The following is a 19,664-nucleotide window of genomic DNA, read 5'->3' on the forward strand; positions in this document are numbered from 1 at the left end:
TTTTTAATAAAGCACTAACATCTTTAACATATGAAAAAAAAATTTGTGATGACACTGTTCCTTTAAGGCTGTTTTTTTCAACGTGTTTTTTTTTTTTAAGGCTTTTTTTTAATCGAGCCCAGGGGAGGTTGTAATACCCCCCATACGACTTGGAAAATATGATTTAAGCACATGGATAAAGGCATCTACATGCTTCAAAAGTAAACTTAACACATCAGCTAGTGTAAAAAAACAAAAAACGCCTCCAACTGCAAAGACAATTGTCCGTGACCCTACATCCATGCCCACCCACTAGTATTCTCTTCAGGAAGCCATGGATGCTTCATCTCTCCTTCCTAGTAATGAAATGGCAGTTTCTTCTCAATTGGATATTCCAAAAACGCTCTCAAATAAAATCAAAGTTTATTTAGAGCGTTTTTTTCCTCTCCCATAGTCTTTAATTGGAAACTTTGACATGGATTCTGCATCAAGAAGTGACATTCTACTACTTATTTTTTCTTCAACGTGGATTTCAAAACAGAGGAAAAAAATTCCCCCCTCCGTGAACTACGGCACGTTTTGCCATTTGAAAATGAATGGAGGCACTTTAGAAACGGAATTCACACGAATCCGCATGATTTTTCCTCAGTATGAACAAGGTTTTATGCAGAGCTAAAACAACAAAGAAAAATTTTCACTCTTCTAATACTGCTGGGTGGATTACTTGAGCACCCTGAATGAACTAAGGGTTTAGTACGCCTACTACGTTAAATTACATAACATATTAAATTTCATATTGTTCCTGGTACTATATGTGGTTAAATTGCTTACCTTGCTCATAGGTGCTAATATTTAGTAAGTAAAGACAAAAAAAAACTTTGCAAGTGTTTTTAACTTCTTTCTGCAAATGGACACAACTGTACGTCCATTTTAACTACATATTCGCAAGTGGCCATACAGCTATGCCCATAGAATGGCACAGGCACACGAGCTGTGCGAGCGCCATCCCCAGTGGGTGCCGACTTTAATATACAGCCGACATCCTGCTTCAACATCCAAGATCCATTACCTCCGATCTCTGCTGGTTAACTCCTTAGATTCCATGGTCAATAGCCACCGTGACATCTGAGTGGTTGACAGAGGGAGGGACTCTTTCTGTATCCCTTTGGAGGCAGGACCTCCTAGGCTGCCCCTCAGTGGAAATGTCAGTTAGGGCCTGTTCACATCACCGTTCGCTTTCCGTTCCGGGGTTCCGTCTGAGATTTCTGTCGGGTGAACCCCGCAACGGAAAGTGAAAGCACAGCTTTCGTTTCAGTCACCATTGATATCAATGGTGACGGAAACATCGCTAGTGCTTTCCGTTCGTCACCATTCCGGCAGGTTTCCGGTTTTCCGATGGAATCAATAGCGCAGTCGACTCAGACTACATAAGTAGTGCAATGTATTGTGTACCTGGGATCAGAAGAACAAAATAAATGTTTAGAAAAATAAACCAAAGTTTAGAGTAATAAAAACAAAAAAACAAAATTATTCCCATGACCAAGTTCCTTTGTAATTAAAAAAAAAAAAAAAACTACATAATTTGTATCACCACGTTACTAATTACCTGAACTATAAAAGACCACATTATTTATCCTGCATTATTAGATAAAGTGGGCACAGTAATATACAGCCATCATCTGCAACGGCCGAAATCGGAGTTACCTCCAATCCCAGCCGTTTAAACTCTAAGATTCTGCGGTCACTAGTGGCCGCGTCATCCAAGTGGTTGACGGAGGGATTGGGCGATCATGGGGTGCCAATCGTTCCTATTGCAACCAGGAAGCCTAACAATGGCCTCCTCATTGGCCACATTATTTAACCTCACTGTTTATGCAAAAAGAAACAATGGCAGAATTGCTTTTTTTTCACCTTGTCACCTTACCTCCAACAAATTGAATTAAAAAGTGATAAAGTCGCATGTACCTCAAAAAGGTAACAATAAAAACTACAGCTTGTCATTAAAAAAAAAAAAAAAAAGCCATCACACAGCGCTATGAATGCAAATTTAAAAAAGTTATGGCTCTCTGAATATTGCAACACCAAAACATGATTTTATTATTAGTTTTGTATTTTTTTTTTTAGAGAGAGAAAAGGGATTTTTTTATTTTTTGTAATAGTAAGATAACATAAAAAATATAAATTTGGTATCGCTGTAATTGTTTTGACCTGCAGAATAAAGTTAACATGTAGTTTATACCGCACTGTGAACGTCCTAAAATAAAAAAATAATGCTAGAATCGCTGTTTCTTGGTGGTCTCGTATCCCAAAACTATGACACCATAGATGCAGCGAAAATTATGTTTTGGAACCTTGTGCTTCATATGGGGCTAGTGAAGAAGCCAAAGATGAGGCAATACTAGAGATATTTTGCAAGATACCTCTATTTACCATATAGCCAGGTCCCATGATCCAAAAAGCCGTATAGCGCCATGTGAAATACAAGGATGTGATTAAAAAAAAAAAAAAGAAGAAGCTGGCTGTGCACATCAGACAGATGGCATTGTATAATGTGTAATCTCGATGTCCAGCCCTGACGGGAACATTCCTTCAGTTGTGGGGTGGTTACCAAGGCCCTAATAATTGGGAACCAGAAAGGGGAGGACCCAAGCACATCTGCCCCAAAACGTCAACTCCGCTGGAAGCAAGACCGCCCATGTTGTACCAGGGCCACACTTCCAGCGAAGTTCCCCAAACGGCAAACTATGGATGGAGGCCAAAAAAGTGCAGTATGTGTTCTAAAAAGGGGGATAAGCATGGACACCGTTTATAAGAGCAACGCCTGGCCTGTGCATAAAGGATTACTTCAAAGCATACCACAGCTCAATGGTTTAATCATTTTATTTATTTACCCAATTATACCATCTTATTATTCCCTGATATACACCACAATGCTTACATATGCCCCCACATTATAAACTGAAATACTAGTAAAACCCCAAATGTAACTATTACCAAGCAAAAACCGCACTCCTAAAGGCAAGTGGCGGTCCTTCCGAGCATGGCAGTATGCCCAAACACCGGTTCATGACCAAATATGGGGTATTGCCGTACACTGGAGAACCCACTTAACTACGTGTGTGTGTGTGTGTGTGTGTGTCCATGTACAATGGCACAAGCTGGGCGCAACAGATTTGGCACTGAAATGACATACTTATTTATGGAATACAACTGTGGGGTCAAAATGCTTACTACGCCTCTAGATAAATTCCTTGAGGGGTGTATTTTCCAAAATAAGTTCTTTTTTTTAAATGTGCTTATGTTTTGGTAAAATGCTTTATAAATAGCCTTTTCAATAAGTCACTATAGATGTTAAAGTAACATCTGGTCGCAGTGTTTTTGTTCAAAAAAAAAAGTGGAAAATGGCACAAAAAAATGCAGCAGAACGCCTTATGGCTTGTTCCCACTGCACTAAAGAAAAGACTTGTAAATGTGTCAAATGCGCTAGCGTTTCTTGTGAAATGCTTTTTAAAATACAGGAGTTCTTGACGCTATTTCCACACTTTTTTACGCATTTTGTGTGTGTTTTTGCCCGTTTTTTGGTGCGCAATTAGGACTCCCATTGACATTGAAACATTTGGTGCATTTTCGACACGTTTAACGTATCAAAGTATTGACCTCACACTACTTTTTTACACTACGTGTTTTTTTCAATACGCTTCCGTCAAAAAAAAAACTGCTCTTTCCCATTGATTTGATTAGGAAGTTTAATGAAGCCTTTTTTGACGCATATTTCGGCACGTAAAATGCGCCAAAATAGACAGTGTGAAGAGGGCCTTAGGCTCTATTCACACAATATTGCATAATAGTTGAGGTATAAATTTAAAGGCTGTGTAAACCTTTGAAAGGGATTATTTTGCTTGGTGCAACTTTATAATTCGTTTTTATTAAAAAAATGTTTTACTTTTTGTATCCTGTATACAGAGCAGCTGTATCGTTTGCTGAATCCTGTACCCGTCAGTGAAAGCAGGATCCACCTGTTATCCATTACATCTAAGTTCATAACTTGGGACTGACGGATTAAGGTTTTATTGAACGATACAACTGCTCTGTATGCAGAATACAGAGCATCTGTATCTCAAAGTAAAAATATTTTTTAATAAAAACTAATTACAATGTTTCACCAAACACATTGACTGACTGACATTTTTATTTAAAAAAAACAAAAAAATCAGTTTCAAAGGTTCACATGGTTTGTAATTTTTTTCCAAAAAAAAAAAAAGTACAGATGTAGCCAAGTTTATCTTGACTCTAACTTGCTGCAGCGCAATATTGCAACAAAAGCCGTGGATAGTTTCTTGACGCTATATATTTAAAGCGTCAAGTCAAGATAAAGGTCTCTACATCTGTATGCTCAACTGTATTCAGAAAATTATGCATCTGTATATCAATTCAACTGCCATTTAACCCCTTAATGACCAGCCTATTTTAGACGTTAATGACCAAGCTATTTTTTAAATTTTTCCATCGTCGCATTCCAAGAGCTATAACTTTTTTATTTTTGCGTCGACATAGCTGTATAAGGTCTTGTTTTTTTGCGGGACAAGTTGTACTTTTTAATAGCACCATTTTGAGGTACATATTATTTATTGATTAACTTTTATTAACTTTTTTTGGGGGGGGAATAGAAAAAAATCTGAAATTTCGCCACTCTTGTGCGTCCTAAATCTACGCCGTTTACCGTGTGCTATAAATAACAAAATAACTTTATTCAGCGGGTTGTTACGATTGCAACGATACCAAATTTGTATAATTTTTGTATGTTTTACTACTTTTACACAGTAAAAACGCTTTTTTTTCAAAATTCTTTGTTTTTGTGTCTCCGTATTTGAAGAGCCGTAACGTTTTTATTGTTCCACCGATGCAGTTGTAAGAGGGCTTTTTTTTGCGGGACGACTTGTAGTTTTTATTGGTACCATTTTGGAGTAGATGCGACTTTTTGATCACTTTTTAATCACAGTTTTTTAAAGTCAGGATTCACAGAAAACAGCAATTTTTCCATGTTTTTTTATTTAATTTTTTACGGCGTTCACCGTGCGGGTTAAGTAATGTAATGGCTTTATAGTCGGGGTCGTTACGGATGCGGCGATACCAAATATGTGTAACTTTTTTACTTTATTTTGGTTTTTTAATATTAAAGCAGTTTGTAAGGGGAAAAAGTGGGTTTTTCATTTTTTTTTTTATTAACCTTTTTTTTAAACTTTTTTACTAGTCCCACTAGGGGACTTTAATATGCGATTCTGCGATCGCTATTATAATGCACTGCAATACTTCTGTATTGCAGTGTATTATGCCTGTCCGTTTAAAACGGACTGGCACCTGCTAGGTCATGCCTGCGGCATGATCTAGCAGGCATTCATTACAGGCAGACCTGGGGGCCTTTATTAGGCCCCCGGCTGCCATGGGAGACACAGACACTCGGCGATCGTATCGCCGGGTGTCAGTGGGATGAGAGGGAGCACCCTCCCTCTCTCCAAAACCACTCAGATGCGGTGCTCGCTATTGAGCACCGCATCTGAGGGGTTATACGGGTGAGATCGATACTAATATCGATGTCACCCATTTGAGCAGGGACGCCCCCAGCCCTCAGCTGCCTCTGGCAGCTGAGAGCAGGGAGATTTGACAGCTCCCTGCTCTGTTTACTTATTCCGATGCCGCAACGTAAAAAGTCTATGGCATCGGAATAAGGCCCGTTAGTGACCGACGTAAAAAGACTATGGGCCGGTCACTAACGGGTTAAATTCATTGTAAACAAAAACAAATTTTCCTCCAAGGTATACACTTTTTGCGGAATTAAATAAAGTTTTCAATGTTGACAAGAAACTGTGTCCATATCTCAAGCTATCAAATGTAAGCAAAAAGGAAACTATATAGACGGATGTTAGGCAAGCTAAGCTATAGGGAAATTATAATGTTTTAAAGAAAGCCGCATCCAATTTGGTTGCTATGCGCAATGTTTCCAGTATTTTCGGGCACTATTTTAGATGGGTATCACCAACTGTTTAAAAGCATCATTCTTCTTCCTTAAAAATAACCTTGTTTTTGTTTTGTCTGTTTCCAGTACATTGCTCACATTCTGAGTTTCCAGTTAGTTAGTACATCCATAGTTATCAGAGAAGATGCCAATGCAGCAGAGACATTGAAGGTGCAGATAATTGATCTCAGCACTAAAGTCTACCAGAGACCAGGAGCACAAGCTATAAAGTAAGTCAATTGTTATTGTGTCTAGATAGAACTCTCTATATTATTTATGATCTCTGCCAATATAATACTGGTTGTTGCAGGTGTTAATGCCCAAATCATTTTACATGAACAGATGTTTGAGTTAGCAGGTTGCAGTACGCCTACCCACAGTTTAATGGGGAATTTTCCAGTTGGGCCACTTTTGCCTACTTACTTTTTTTCTCATCACAAAAGAAGGAAAAACATGGATGAAGTTTTATTTTAATGAATAAAAATTCCTTTGTAGGAATAGTGACACGTGATATATGTAATGGCCGTCTCCTAAAAGTGCCCAAAAAAATGTATGTTCCCTGAAAGTATTTGCTGAAAGCTTTTATAGGGGTTCCACACAAGTATATGCATAAAAACAGCCACCTCTTTGTAATATAATGCGTTTAAAATTTTGCTACGTTGCATAGCTGCACTTCGGAGGAAAATTTTAGGTCTATATTACAAATTTGGGAATTCAAGATGATGATAAAATTCCAGTCATTGACACAAGGCCTCAATCTACACCCGGATTTATGAGCCACTACATGGACACACGTCACATCCCTCATCAGACTGACTCCAGATGCCTTATCTCCTAAGTGATCACACCTATAACATATTGCCACGGCTTATCTTAATGATGTATCACCTCATCTACTAATTGTCTTTGTGTAACATCTTAAATGTTGTTCTTTTTTCTAAGTCATTCATTTGTAAACCTACCTGAAGAAGGAGCCTGTGTGTTCTGAAAGCTTGCATAAAGAACTTTTATGGTTAGCCAATAAAGGCATCATACCTACTATACTTTTGTCTTTTTTGACACAAAAGTATTTAGCTACAGAGGGTAGAAGTACTGTACTTCCTCCGCGTCGTCCAGCCACCTCTACCTGCTCTCAGAGATTTAGTTCCTTTTGGATCTCACACTCACGTCCGAGGCATTCTCCCCGAGATGGGGGTCTATCCTGGACCCCATGCCTCTATTATATGCCAAAGCTGTCATGGCAGCCCTGCCACTGGCCTACTAGGCCTCCCACTGCCTCAAGGACCTCCTCAGCCTGAATGTCTTCCCTCACCCGAGTTACTTCATCGGGTGGGGGGACGGCTTGTCTCCTGGAGACATGGCTCGCAGGTGTAAAAGATGCCTGAGTCGGAGAGGTCGTGTCGACTGGATACAAGATTAGAATTTTTCCTCCAGGTCGGTTCTACCTGTGGACTCCTCCTCAGTGCCCTGCCCAGGCACTCGCTTTACCTGGGCCATACACGCTCTTCTTCAGCAAGGAGTCATTCTCCCTGTCCCAGGTCCAGATCGTTTCCAGGGCTTTTACTGCACTCTTTTCACCGACCCCCAAAAAATCCTATCCTAGATCTCAAGCGCCTCAATCGGCATGTCGAGGTCCGCAGGTTTCATATGGAATCTCTGCAGTCAGTCTTGGCATCCTTGGAAATGCACAAATTCCTCTCTAAAGTCGACATCCCAGATGCTTACCTTCACATATCCATTGCTCGGTCTCACCAGCGTTTTCTTACCTTCGCGGTGGGTTCTGATCATTTCCAATTCGTGGCACTTCCCTTTGGCTTGGCCACTGCACCCACAGACATGGTGGTTCTCATGGCCCCTCTTCGATCCAGGGGAAGTCGCGTTAATCCCGTACTAGGACGACCCGTTGGTAAATGCTCCCTCCAAACGGGACAATTTGGTCAGTCTTCAGATCACCCTGGACTTCCTTCACAGCTTTGGGTGAGTAAGTCCTCCCTCATTCTCTCTCAAAGGATAGAGTTCCTTAGCATAAACCTCGATACCCAGGTGGGCAAGATTTATCTAACGGATCCAAAGATCAACTACCTTCGGAAGGGAGTATCAGTTCTGCGCAGGAATTCTCCCTGCTGCATTCGTTTTTACATGATTGTTCTAGGGACGATGGTTTCCTTATTCGAGGCAATTCTGCTCACCTAGTTTCACACACTCCCTTTACGGTTGCCGATTCTTGCTTGCTGCGACAGGTCTCGGGACTCCTTGGAGCTTTCGATCTGGCTTCCCTCGCTGGTTCGTCGAGAATGGTTATGATGGCTGTCCTCCCCGAGCATATCCCTGGTTTAGTCCTTTGCCATCCTCCATTGGCAGGTGATCAGAACGGCTGGGGGGTGATTTTTTTTGGCCGCCTCACGGTCCCGGGGCAGCGCCCCAGCTTGGAGACTCGTCTCCAGATAAACGTCACAGAACTGGTAGCCATTTTTCTGGCACTCTCCCGTTAGATATCCTCATGGGTCTTCTGGTTCAAGTGCAGACCGACAACTCTACGGCAGTTGTAGACTTGAATCACCAAGGGGGCACCAGGAGCGGGGCAGGAAGCCTTCTGGTTCCTTCATTGGGCAGAGCTGTGGCAGAAAGCTTTCCAGCAGTTCACATTCCAGGAGTGGACAACTGGGCGGCGGACTAGCTGAGTCGGGGGCACTTAGGTGAATGGTACCATCACTTGGCCTTATTTCACCATCTCTGCCTTCGCTGGGGTACTCTGGACGTCGACCTCTTTGTCTCCCACCTCAGCCACAAGTACTCCGCTTACGTCACCAGGGACAGGGAACCTAGCTCCTTCGAGGCCGACGCGCTGGTTCTTCCTTGGTGGGATTTCAGCCTCATCTACCTCTTCCCGTTTCTTCCTCTCCTACTTCGGGTCCTCAAAATCAAGGACGCAGGGTTTCCAGACATTCTGCTTGCTCCAGATTAATCATGCAGGGCGTAGTACGCAGAGCTCATCTTCCTGCTCGCAGACGTCCCTTGGCCTTTTCCTCAGTGGCATGACCTAATTTCCCAAAGGCTTCTGTCCCACCCTACTTTACCTCGACCGCGTTTGATTTGTATTCTACTCCCCGCATCCTGTCTTTCCTTCAGGCGGGCATTGACCAGGGACTTAGTCTGGCGACACTGAAGGGTCAGATTTCTGCCCTGTCTATTCTTTTTCAGCGCTCTTTGGCTTTCCGTGCTCCAATTAAAACGTTCTTGCAAGGGGTCGCACATTGTGCTCCTCTGTACCATCCTCCTCTGGAGCCCTGGGATCTCAACTTCGTCCTTGACGCTCTTTGGTCGTCGCCCTTTGAACCTGTGCGGGAAGTCTCGACCCGTGCCTTGTCCCGGAAGGTTGCCTTTCTGGTGACCATCACTTCGATACGCAGGGTGTCTGAATTGGCCGCTTTATTTTTCAGACCCCTGGACTGCTAGAAGGACAAGGTAGTACTTCGGCCAGTTCTGCCCTTTTTTCCCAAGGCGGTGTCTCCTTTCCACCTCAATGAGGACATTGTTCTGCCTTCGTTCTGTCCTAACCCCTTTCATCAGAGGGAGCATTCTCTGCACAGGCTAGACATGGTCCAAGCATTTCGAATCTATCTTTCGGTAACGAAGTATTTTCGCAGCTCTGATTCTATCTTTGTGGTTCTGGAGGGCCCACGCGTGGGCGGGCCGGCCTCGAAGACCACCATTTCCAAGTGGATTTGCTGGCTGTCAACCTGGCCTACTCTGCTAAGGTTAGTAATCCTCTCTTTCCGGGTCACATCCCGCTTTACGTGGGCGGATGGTGCATCCTGGGCATCTCGTTACATTCATTGGGAGATATAGGTGCCATCCTCTGTTTTTGTTTTTTCCTTTGTGGGTTGTTCTTGATTTCCCAGGTGGTTCTGTTTTTTTTTTTTTCCAAGGTTTGGGATAGGTTTTTGGTTATTTTTTGTTTTATACTCTCCTACTGTTCTTGGTACAAGCAGAGTAGCTTGGTGTAACAGGGCGGAGCCAGCACTTTTTTTTTTTTTTTTTAGTTTTTCTTAGTGTCCGCCTCTTAGCGACAGAGGCATATACCCATGGTGCTGTGTCCCCCAATGAATTCAACGAGAAAGGGATTTTACGGTGAGTACAAAAATCCCAAATCTATCTATCATTCAAACATTACCAGTTTCCCCCAAAAGCTTTGTAATCATATAAACATAACTAGTATTGCTGCTTCCTGTAAAAGTCTGAACTATTACAACATTATTTAAACCGCAGATTCGCAGTTTTTTTGTTCCTCGCGTCTCGCAAGAAAATAGAATAAAAACTAATCAGAAAGTCTTATCTACCTCAAAATGGTAACACTATAAACTGCTCGCCCTGCAAAAACTAAGCCCTCGCACTGCTCAATTGATGGAAAATTGAAAAAAAGTTATGGCTCTCAGAATATGACAACACAACAATTTTATTTTTTTTATTTTTTATTTTTTCCCTTGTAAAAGTAGTAAAACATAAAAATAACTATACATTTGGTATCGCCGTAATCCATATTGACCCGCAAAATAAAGTTACCATGTCATTTTTACCCCACGGGGAACTCTGTTAAAACACCCCTCAAGCAGTTTTTTTCAGATTCCCAGTGCGTTATTTGGTACAATAAATGGTGCAGTGAAAATATACAACTTATCTGGCAAAAAACAAGCCCACATATGGCTATATCGACTGAAAAATAAAGTTATGGTTTTTGGAAATTGGGGAGAAAAAAACTAAAATGCAAAACTGTGGCGGGAAGGGGTTAAATAGCTTTTTAAGCTGAATATAATAGAACAATATTCCTGTAAATTCTAATCCTTTTTATATAATAATCCATGCCTTCTCGTCTATAAACCTATTTGAGGTTTTTTTTAATTTCATCTTGCTTTCCAAATACCATGAGTTTAGATGCATTTTTTTCCGACAAATTTTTTATTGAGTGAAAAATAAGGTATCACATACAGTGGCAAAAAAACTCGAAAAACAGGTTATTCCCTGCTGACATTTTAACAAAATCAACAGTATATAGTGCACGGTTGGAGCATACAAACTTTGCATAAGGTCGTAATCACTTTTAATAAAGGTTAGAAATATTGTCCCATTCACTGTCGCAAGGCGTTTTGAGAGCCAAACAGATGCGCACCTTGAGGTGGAAGACTGTAAATCAGTATTTTTGGCATAAAACAAACTTAATACCCCAAGAAATAAACATAACAAAACAAAGAAACTAAACAAACTCAGCTCAGTTTACAAGGTCATAGAGGTTACATCATACCAGGAGCATCAGGTATAAAGAGAATCTACATAGTATTTAGAGGACGTCCATTTATCCCATTGGAGACATTGGGAAGTTTGTGATCTTTGTAGAAAAATCGTTCTTTCCATAATACATGTATAATTGACCGATTGTATCACCTCAGTTAGTGTCGGAGTGGAGGTGTTCTTCCAATATCTAGCTATGAGGATTCTAGCAGAGCATAGCACATGAAAAATTATTGACCTATCATGAAAATGAAAATCGAGTTTAGATGCATTTTAATGAGCATTTTTCTTCTAGGAGGTGTTTTTTTTTTTTTTTTTTTTTTTTTTTAAACTCCGTTTATTGAAGGAGGCATATAAACACATTAACACAGTAAATTGCTGGACCCCCGCGCAGCGGACATGTCCAGAATATATGCATATAAAGAAACTGTTTAGTGTTACATTAAATACATAACAAGATTCATAGCAACTTATATGAAATGAAACAAAAAAAAAAAGAAAATACATCTCTTTTATCAAGTTCTGACCAGCTACATGCCTGTCCCCATGAAATATGAACATTCCAAAATAAGAAAAGAGAGCAGGGGGGGGGAGGAGTTCAGTAATTCAATCAGCCAAAAACATATGCATCTCGGGGCATCCGGTGCAGTATATAGATATATATAGAGATACCCCCTGTAGTGACGATTGTTCAGCTAACTTCCCTCATATCCTACCTAGATCAGTGTAGGCCGGTAATGCTCATGTATGGATCCTTCTAATAGCCACTGATAACTCCGTCCCAGAGTAAGACGTAAGGTCCGAGTTACACCAGCTATCCCAAATCCAGTTAAATTTTTCAGGTCGGTTTCTATGAATATAAATTATACGTTCATAAGGTATAGCTGTGTTTACCAGTTGGATCCACATAGCTTTGGTAGGCGGACGGGCGTTCATCCATCTAAGCGCAATTGCCTTGCGGGCCATAAACAAGGTCTCACGAAGACACGTGCGGAGGAGTGGTGAAATCAATTCCTCCTCAATCAGCCCGAATAAGCAGATACCCGGCTCCACTAACACTGGAATCGACAGTACCCTAGCAAGTAGGGTGGTAACTTCTATCCAAAAGTGGCGAATGACTGGGCAGTCCCATATCATATGCTGAAATCCGGCAGGACTAAAGAAACATCTATGACAATGGGGAGTAGACCATCTTCCGATTTTATATAGTCGGATTGGTGTGAGATAACTCTGATGTATTATATATAGCTGTATAAGTTTATTATTAATAGCAGGGGATACAAATCGATGTCATTCCAAAAGGCTTGCTCTAGATTCCTCATCCATGGAAGGGATCAGCTCCTGCCATTTATCCAATGCCGGGAAGTCTGCCCTACTTGCTTTGCATGTATGAGAAAGGAGTAAATCGAGGAGATCAACCCCCCTGGTCCCTGAGATCGAACGATGCCTATTAGAGGGTATGAGGAGATGTCAATAGCCCTGCCACTAAATTGAGCCTGTAGAGAGTGTCGGAATTGCAGAAATTTATAAAAGGCCTGTCTCGGAACTTGGTATAACTCTTCCATCTGGGTAAAAGAAAATAGCAAATTGTTATCAAAAACATCTCCGATAATATTAATACCCAGATTAGACCAAAAATCAGCGTCCTGTGACGAGCTCAACTGACCCATCGCGTCATTATGCCACAGGGGGGTCTCCGCCATTATCTGACCATTCCACGAGATCTGCACCGCGGCTGCCCAGGTCTTTCTCGCCACCTTATGTATCGGTAAGGTATTTCTGCCAATTGGTACCGAAGATTCCAGTATTGGCCACAGTTTCATCTATCCTAGAAATTTTGCCAGACATCTCTCCATTCCCACTGGTTCCTCATGTGACACCCATGCTCCCAGATATTTAAGTTGACTAGCCAGGTAGTAGACATATAGGTCCGTAAGAGCCATACCTGCCAGATCTTTAGGCCGTTGTAGTTTGGCCAGTTGCAATTTGGATCTGGAGGACCCCCATATAAACTTTATAATTATAGAATCCATTTCTTTAAAGAATGTCATGGGGATGGGGACAAATATATGCTGCAGTACATATAAGCACTTAGGTTGAACCACCATTTTAATAAGATTGATACGGCCCGCCACCGAGAGGGGTAAAGCCGACCAGATTTTGAATTTGTCTTTGAAGATCGTAAGCAAAGGGTCGATATTCAGCCTCATCATATCACTGTCTAATCTAGATACCTGGATACCCAAATATTTAAAATGAGATACAACTTGCAATCCGCATACCTTCGAGCCCTCCATGGAGCTCCGGAGCGGGGAGAAGTACCTCAGACATGACTTATCCCAGTTAATACGTAAGCCAGAATAGTCTCCAAATAACTCAATGATTGACATTGCTCTCTCTAGCGACTCCTCCGGATACGACATATATAATAGCATATCGTCCGCATATAAGGCTATCCGCTCCTCACCAGTGTTTAAGCATATGCCCCGAAATATCTCATCTTGTCGCATCAAGATAGCAAGGGGTTCTACAGCAAGAGCAAACAATAATGCGATATCGGGCACCCCTGCCTGGTACCCCTCTCCAAAGTGAAGTATGACGAAAGTTGCCCATTCAGGGATATGGCCGCTCTGGGGTGTAAATATAGAAGGCCTATCCATTGTATAAAGACTGGCCCTAAACCAAATTTATGGAGAATATGCAATAAATATGGCCATTCAATAGAATCGAAGGCCTTGGCCGCATCCAAAGAGGCCAAGGCCCAGTCCTCTTCCTGCCGTGAGGCTATCTGAGACACAATTTGGGTCCTACGTAAATTATCTGATGTACTTCTCCCTTTAATAAACCCTGTTTGACTTCTAGGAGGTGTTTAATAGAAAATATATTACAGTTTAGATTATATATTAATCTAGTGTATCCTGGCTTTGAAATTTCAGAGTAGAAGCGAAACTGGAACACTGGTATGTAACAGGCCTCAAACAGAAAAATATCATTCCATCTCTAGTGAGTACGATTGGTTCCAGCGAATCATCACTCCTTAAGATCCAGTTTGAAACAAACCCTGAAGACCGCACTGCTGATCAAGTCCTAATATTGCAGTCGCAGCCTGTGGAGATTATTTACGATGCTGTAAGTTTTTCTAACTTTCTAGTGTGTTTAGCAACATTACATTTTATGGACACTGCATTTTATAGTCCTATTTAAAAAAAAAAATTATTGCCAAATCCATGCCTGCTGAAAGAAGAGAAATTAGCTTGACACTGTTTTTTATTTTGTAACATTGCTTTGGGATGCTGAATGGCTCCTTTTCTGTTTTTATATCTGGTTTTCAAAGACCGAGATTTGTGACCTATCCATGGTTGGGACCCGTGCCTATCTTGAAAACAGGGGTCACTCGACACCTGTCCCACCTGGTGAGCCACCTTCCATAACCAAGAATGAATTTGGCAGCCCGTCCACCTGAATTTGGCATCCACCAAGTGGGACTGTGTGTGACCTCCGTTCTTGAGTAGTGCAGGTTCCAGACCTGGGATCCGCATTAATCAAATATTTGACATATCCCGTGGATTTGCCATAAATGTTTATGATGGTAATAACCCTTTAATGAACTAGTTGTAGTGCCTACCAATAGCTTCTGTGCCTCTGGCCTACATGATAAGGCTGGATTCACATGAGCATGTTTAGTTCGTAAAGGACGGAATGTATTTTGGCCGCAAGCCTAAGAGGAAATTCGGGAAAACACCTGTAGTATGTCAAATTAAAAGGAACCTCTGGTATTGTAATGATTCACTAAAAAGGGGTTGTCCCTACTCATTTAAAGTCAAGATTACCTGCTCCCATGGATCCGTGAAGTTAATAATGTTTGCTTTTGTATAATCTTACCTACATGGCTCACAGATGTCCTGACAAATTTCTTAAAATATGGAAGGTCTGGGTAGATAGCCCTACTGCAGTCTCGGGGATAATTGACTTTCTTTATGGGAAGAGTTATTTTTCTATTAAATTTATAATAACATTTATCATAAAATAAAAAAAAGGGGTCGTCCAGTTTACAAAACTCCTTTTCATATAAGCTATTAGGGAATTCTGAGTTTATAGAAGGGGTGGTCCTCATCTCGGGTAGAGTGGAGAGCGATTACAAAGCGTGTCTCTCTCTCTTTCTCTGGAGGACCTGTCCTGTCCTGCATTACACAGACATCCCATTGATTAGAATTGAAGCTGTGTAATGGTTAATTGCCCCTGTAGAGGCTCTGCACGGAAATTGAGCAGTTACTGACCGATTTCCCCACAGATTAAGGCCGGATTTACATGAGCGTGTGCTTTTGCGCGCGCAAAAAACGTGGCATTTTGCGCTCGCAAAAGGCACTTAACAGCTCCGTGTGTCAGCTGCGTATGATGCATGGCTGCGTGATTTTCGCGCAGCCGCCATTATGACACTCTGTATGTTTGTAAACAGAAAAGCACGTGGTGCTTTTCTGTTTACATTCATAGTTTTACTGCTATTGCGCGAATCACACGCGTCCCACGAAAGTGCTTCCGTGTGGTGCGCGTGATTTTCACGCACCCATTGACTTCATGCATGAAAAATGCACGAATATAAGACATGTCGTGAGTTTTACGCAGTAGACTCATGCTGCGCAAAAATCACGGACTGTCTGCACGGCCCCATAGACTAACATAGGTCCGTGCGACGCGCGTGAAAAGCATGCGCGTTGCATGGACGTATATCACGTTCGTGTCAATCCGCCCTAAAGCTGATTGCAGGGGAATCCCAGCGGGAGACATTTTGTGATCTGCTTATTTTCAATGGATCCTCCTATTCAGTAGGAATGGTCCATAGCGAAGAACCCCTATAAGGAGTCATTCTTAATTCCGTATGATTAGTTGGCCCCTTTTAAGTTTTTAAGCTGCAGGTGAGAAATTATATGAATGCTGCATTAAAAAGCAAGCCTCAACCATCAAATGATCTCAATGCTCTAATAGAGGTGGGGATTTCTTTTTCACATTTACTATTGTTGAACTTTTTTATATTTATGCATTTCACATGTGTCCCCGTGAAGATTTCTTTAATATTGTATATTAAGTTCACACATATTCTTAAAGTGGTTGTTCAGATTGGATGACCTCTGTTTTTAGGGTTAGTCCCCCTATGATATGCTGATTGCTGCGGTGCTGTGATCGCTAGACAAAGTGGCCGACTTTTGTTTCTCTCCTGTAGCATCTCTGTGGGGAAAAGTAAGCATTACACATCGCTCACTGAAATCAGACAAACCGAGTGCTCCAGAGGGAGAGTTGCTTTTTGCAGCGGCTCTCACTCTTTGTAATAGGTGGGTGGTTTTCGAAGCAGGTGACACCCCTCTATTTCCAAATGTTCCTTACATGTGTTAGCAGTTGTCTAAAGAAGAAAACCCCTGTTAGGATTTCACATTGTACGGATTTGACCAATGAAGAAAAAATGCAGTGGTCATAGATGCACATATAATTTGACTAGTAGTAACTTGTGGACATCCGCTGTACATATATGGTGCTAGTACTAATGTAGTCATTAGGGCATTCAGATCACCTCCAATCTCGGGAGTTTAACCCCTCAGATGCCTTGGTCACCAGCAACAGTGACATTTAAAGAGGCTCTGTCACCAGATTCTCAAATCCCTATCTCCTATTGCATGTGATCGGCGCTGCAATCTAGATAACCGTAACGTGTTTTTTTTTTTTTTTTTTAAACGTTCATTTTTGGCCAAGTTATGAGCTATTTTATATACATATATATATATATATATATATATATGCAAATGAGCTTTGAAATGGACAATTGGGCGTTTTTTTTTCGATTAACGTTAATCGAGTGTCCTGATAATGAATACACATGAAATCCAGCCTGGACATCATGTGTATTCAGAATCCTGACACTTCTGACTCTCTTTTCTTTGAGATTTCCAGCAAGGGAAACGAAATCTCGTTTACCTCCGTAATCTCGCGAGATTACGAGTGGCTTGCGGGAATCTCACAGAAAAGATTCAGAAGTGTCAGGATTCTGAATACACATGACGTCCAGGCTGGATTTCATGTGTATTCATTATCAGGACACTTGATTAATGTTAATCTCTGTTTATGTGGCTGCACATCGCTGCTGTGTAAATCAATGGAGATGAGTGTGTGACGCTGACTGGTCATTGATTGGTCAATGTCATAACACGTAAACACGCCCAGTTAAAAACACAATACACACCCAGTTGGACATAACGAAAAAAAAACGCCCAGTTGTCCATTTCAAAGCTCATTTGCATATATATATATATATATATATATATATATATAAAATAGCTTATAACTTGGCCAAAAATGAACGTTTTTAAAAAAAACAAAACATTACTGTTATCTACACTGCAGCGCCGATCACATGCAATAGGAGATAGGGATTTGAGAATCTGGTGACAGAGCCTCTTTAAGTGGTTAGGCAATGGTAGAGGGCTCCCTCTGTCACCTCATCGGCAGCTCTGATATAAATGAAGCTTAGTTGATTTGAGCTGCCAGAGAACCCCTTAGAAAAAAGTGGACATACTAATTTTTATTTTTTTTTTTCTTGACTGGTACCATTGTGCCTATTGGATTTTCTTTGGTAGGCAACCATAAACGCTCTAGCAGACTTTTTCCGGACACACAAAGGAATGGATTTAGAACAACTTACTTCTGCTACATTGATGAAATTAGAAGAGATCAAAGAAAGAACAGCTGCAGGTAATTCAGTTATTCTTAGCAAGCTGTCCAGTATCCTGTGCTCTTTATGTTCTTTTGTGAATAAATGCAATAAAATCCTGAATAAATAATATAGTTGATACTTTGTACGTTTTGTGACCCAATATAAATCCTATTTAATCCGCTGTGTGTATGTGTGTGTGTGTGTGTGTGTGTGTGTGTGTGTGTGTGTGTGTGTGTGTATATATATATATGTATGTGTATATATATATATATGTATATATATGTATATGTATATATATATATATATACATACATACATACATACATACATACATACATACATACAGCGCACCTCAAGTGGATGAGTATAGAGCGGGCTCACGGGCTGAGCCACTTCAAAGCATGAGTGTGTCGGCTATATCTTACAGACAACACTTTAGTGTGACGAGTGGCATCACCTCCTGTAACATTGCAGCGGCCCCCCGTGGCGCAATCATGGGGTGATCATTCAAGCGATCCAACAACCGCTGGTTCAAGTCCACTACGGGGACTAGTAAAAAAGATAAATACAGTAAAATAAAGTTTTTCTTAAATATAAATATATATTTATTAATAAAACTTTATTTTACTGTATATCTTTTTTACTTTTTATTAGTCTCCATATATATATATGTGTATCTAAAGGGAATGGGTCGGTAGAAATTATTATTTTTTTAGTTAAAACAATTATTTTAAGTGATTACACATGGTTTTCATTTTTTTTTTTCATTTTTTCACAAGTCAGGAAATATTATAAATTAGATTCTAATTTATAATATTTCCATGTGCTGGCCACTAGAGGGAGCAGTTCCCAAAATTGCAGCATGGTCAATGTGCTAAAGCAACCTCATTGCTTTATGCTAAAAAATTTGGTGTAGACACACTCTCCTCTAGTGTCCTCACACAATCCCCCCTCCCTTATTCTGGCTAGTGCCAGGAGAAGGAGGGGTTTGAATCTTCAAACCTCCTACACTGTGTGCTGCCATTTTCTGAGCGACTTCAGTGTAGGAGGATTAGATACAGTGCTAATCAGACAGTATAACACAAACATACACGAACATAATACACACATCAAATACACGAACATAAATTACCTGCTGCTGCCGCCTCCGCTCCTATTCCTCGCGCCTTGGCTTCGTTGAACATATAGCCGGAAGCCGCGGCCGGAAGTCATCATCTTACAATCCGGCAGTGGACTTCCGGTCCACATGAAAATGGCGCCGGATTTCGCTCTGCGAACGAGATTCGTTTTGGTCTGTGTGGGAGCGGCGCATGCGCTGTTCCCACACAGACGGCGTACACTGCAGAGAATGGAACGGCTTTCGTTCGCATTCTCTATGGGGTTGTATGTGCCGTATTCCATCTCTGTATGTGTCGTTAATCGACACATACAGAGATGAAAAAAAAAATGGCAGTCCCCATAGAGAAGTAAAAGAAAGTACAAAGTAAAAAGTAGAACATGAGAACACAAATAAATACAATTTATGCTAATATCCTATTAAAAGCAATATGATAAAAAAAAATTCATGACACCTTCCCTTTAAAAGATTTAAAAAAATAAAAATTCCTTAGCCCATTTCCCTTAAGCACAATGTTAAAATATAAAAATAAATAACATAACTGGTATAGCCGCGTCCATAGAAGACCG

General features: G+C 41.0%; 1 protein-coding gene across 6 annotated transcripts in view; it reads left to right on the forward strand.

Annotated features, from left to right (window-relative positions):
• Positions 1-19,664, forward strand: part of VPS13C (vacuolar protein sorting 13 homolog C) — a 396,337-nt gene that overhangs the window by 127,490 nt on the left and 249,183 nt on the right. For all 6 annotated transcript variants that reach the window (XM_075857708.1, XM_075857702.1, XM_075857703.1 and 3 more), the window contains 3 exons: positions 6,080-6,222; positions 14,215-14,407; positions 17,902-18,016. In XM_075857708.1, coding sequence (XP_075713823.1) covers positions 6,080-6,222; positions 14,215-14,407; positions 17,902-18,016 — 451 coding nt within the window. The remainder of the gene's footprint in view (positions 1-6,079; positions 6,223-14,214; positions 14,408-17,901; positions 18,017-19,664) is intronic.

Source organism: Rhinoderma darwinii, chromosome 3, assembly GCF_050947455.1.
Source record: "Rhinoderma darwinii isolate aRhiDar2 chromosome 3, aRhiDar2.hap1, whole genome shotgun sequence".
NCBI classification, from domain to species: domain Eukaryota; kingdom Metazoa; phylum Chordata; class Amphibia; order Anura; family Rhinodermatidae; genus Rhinoderma; species Rhinoderma darwinii.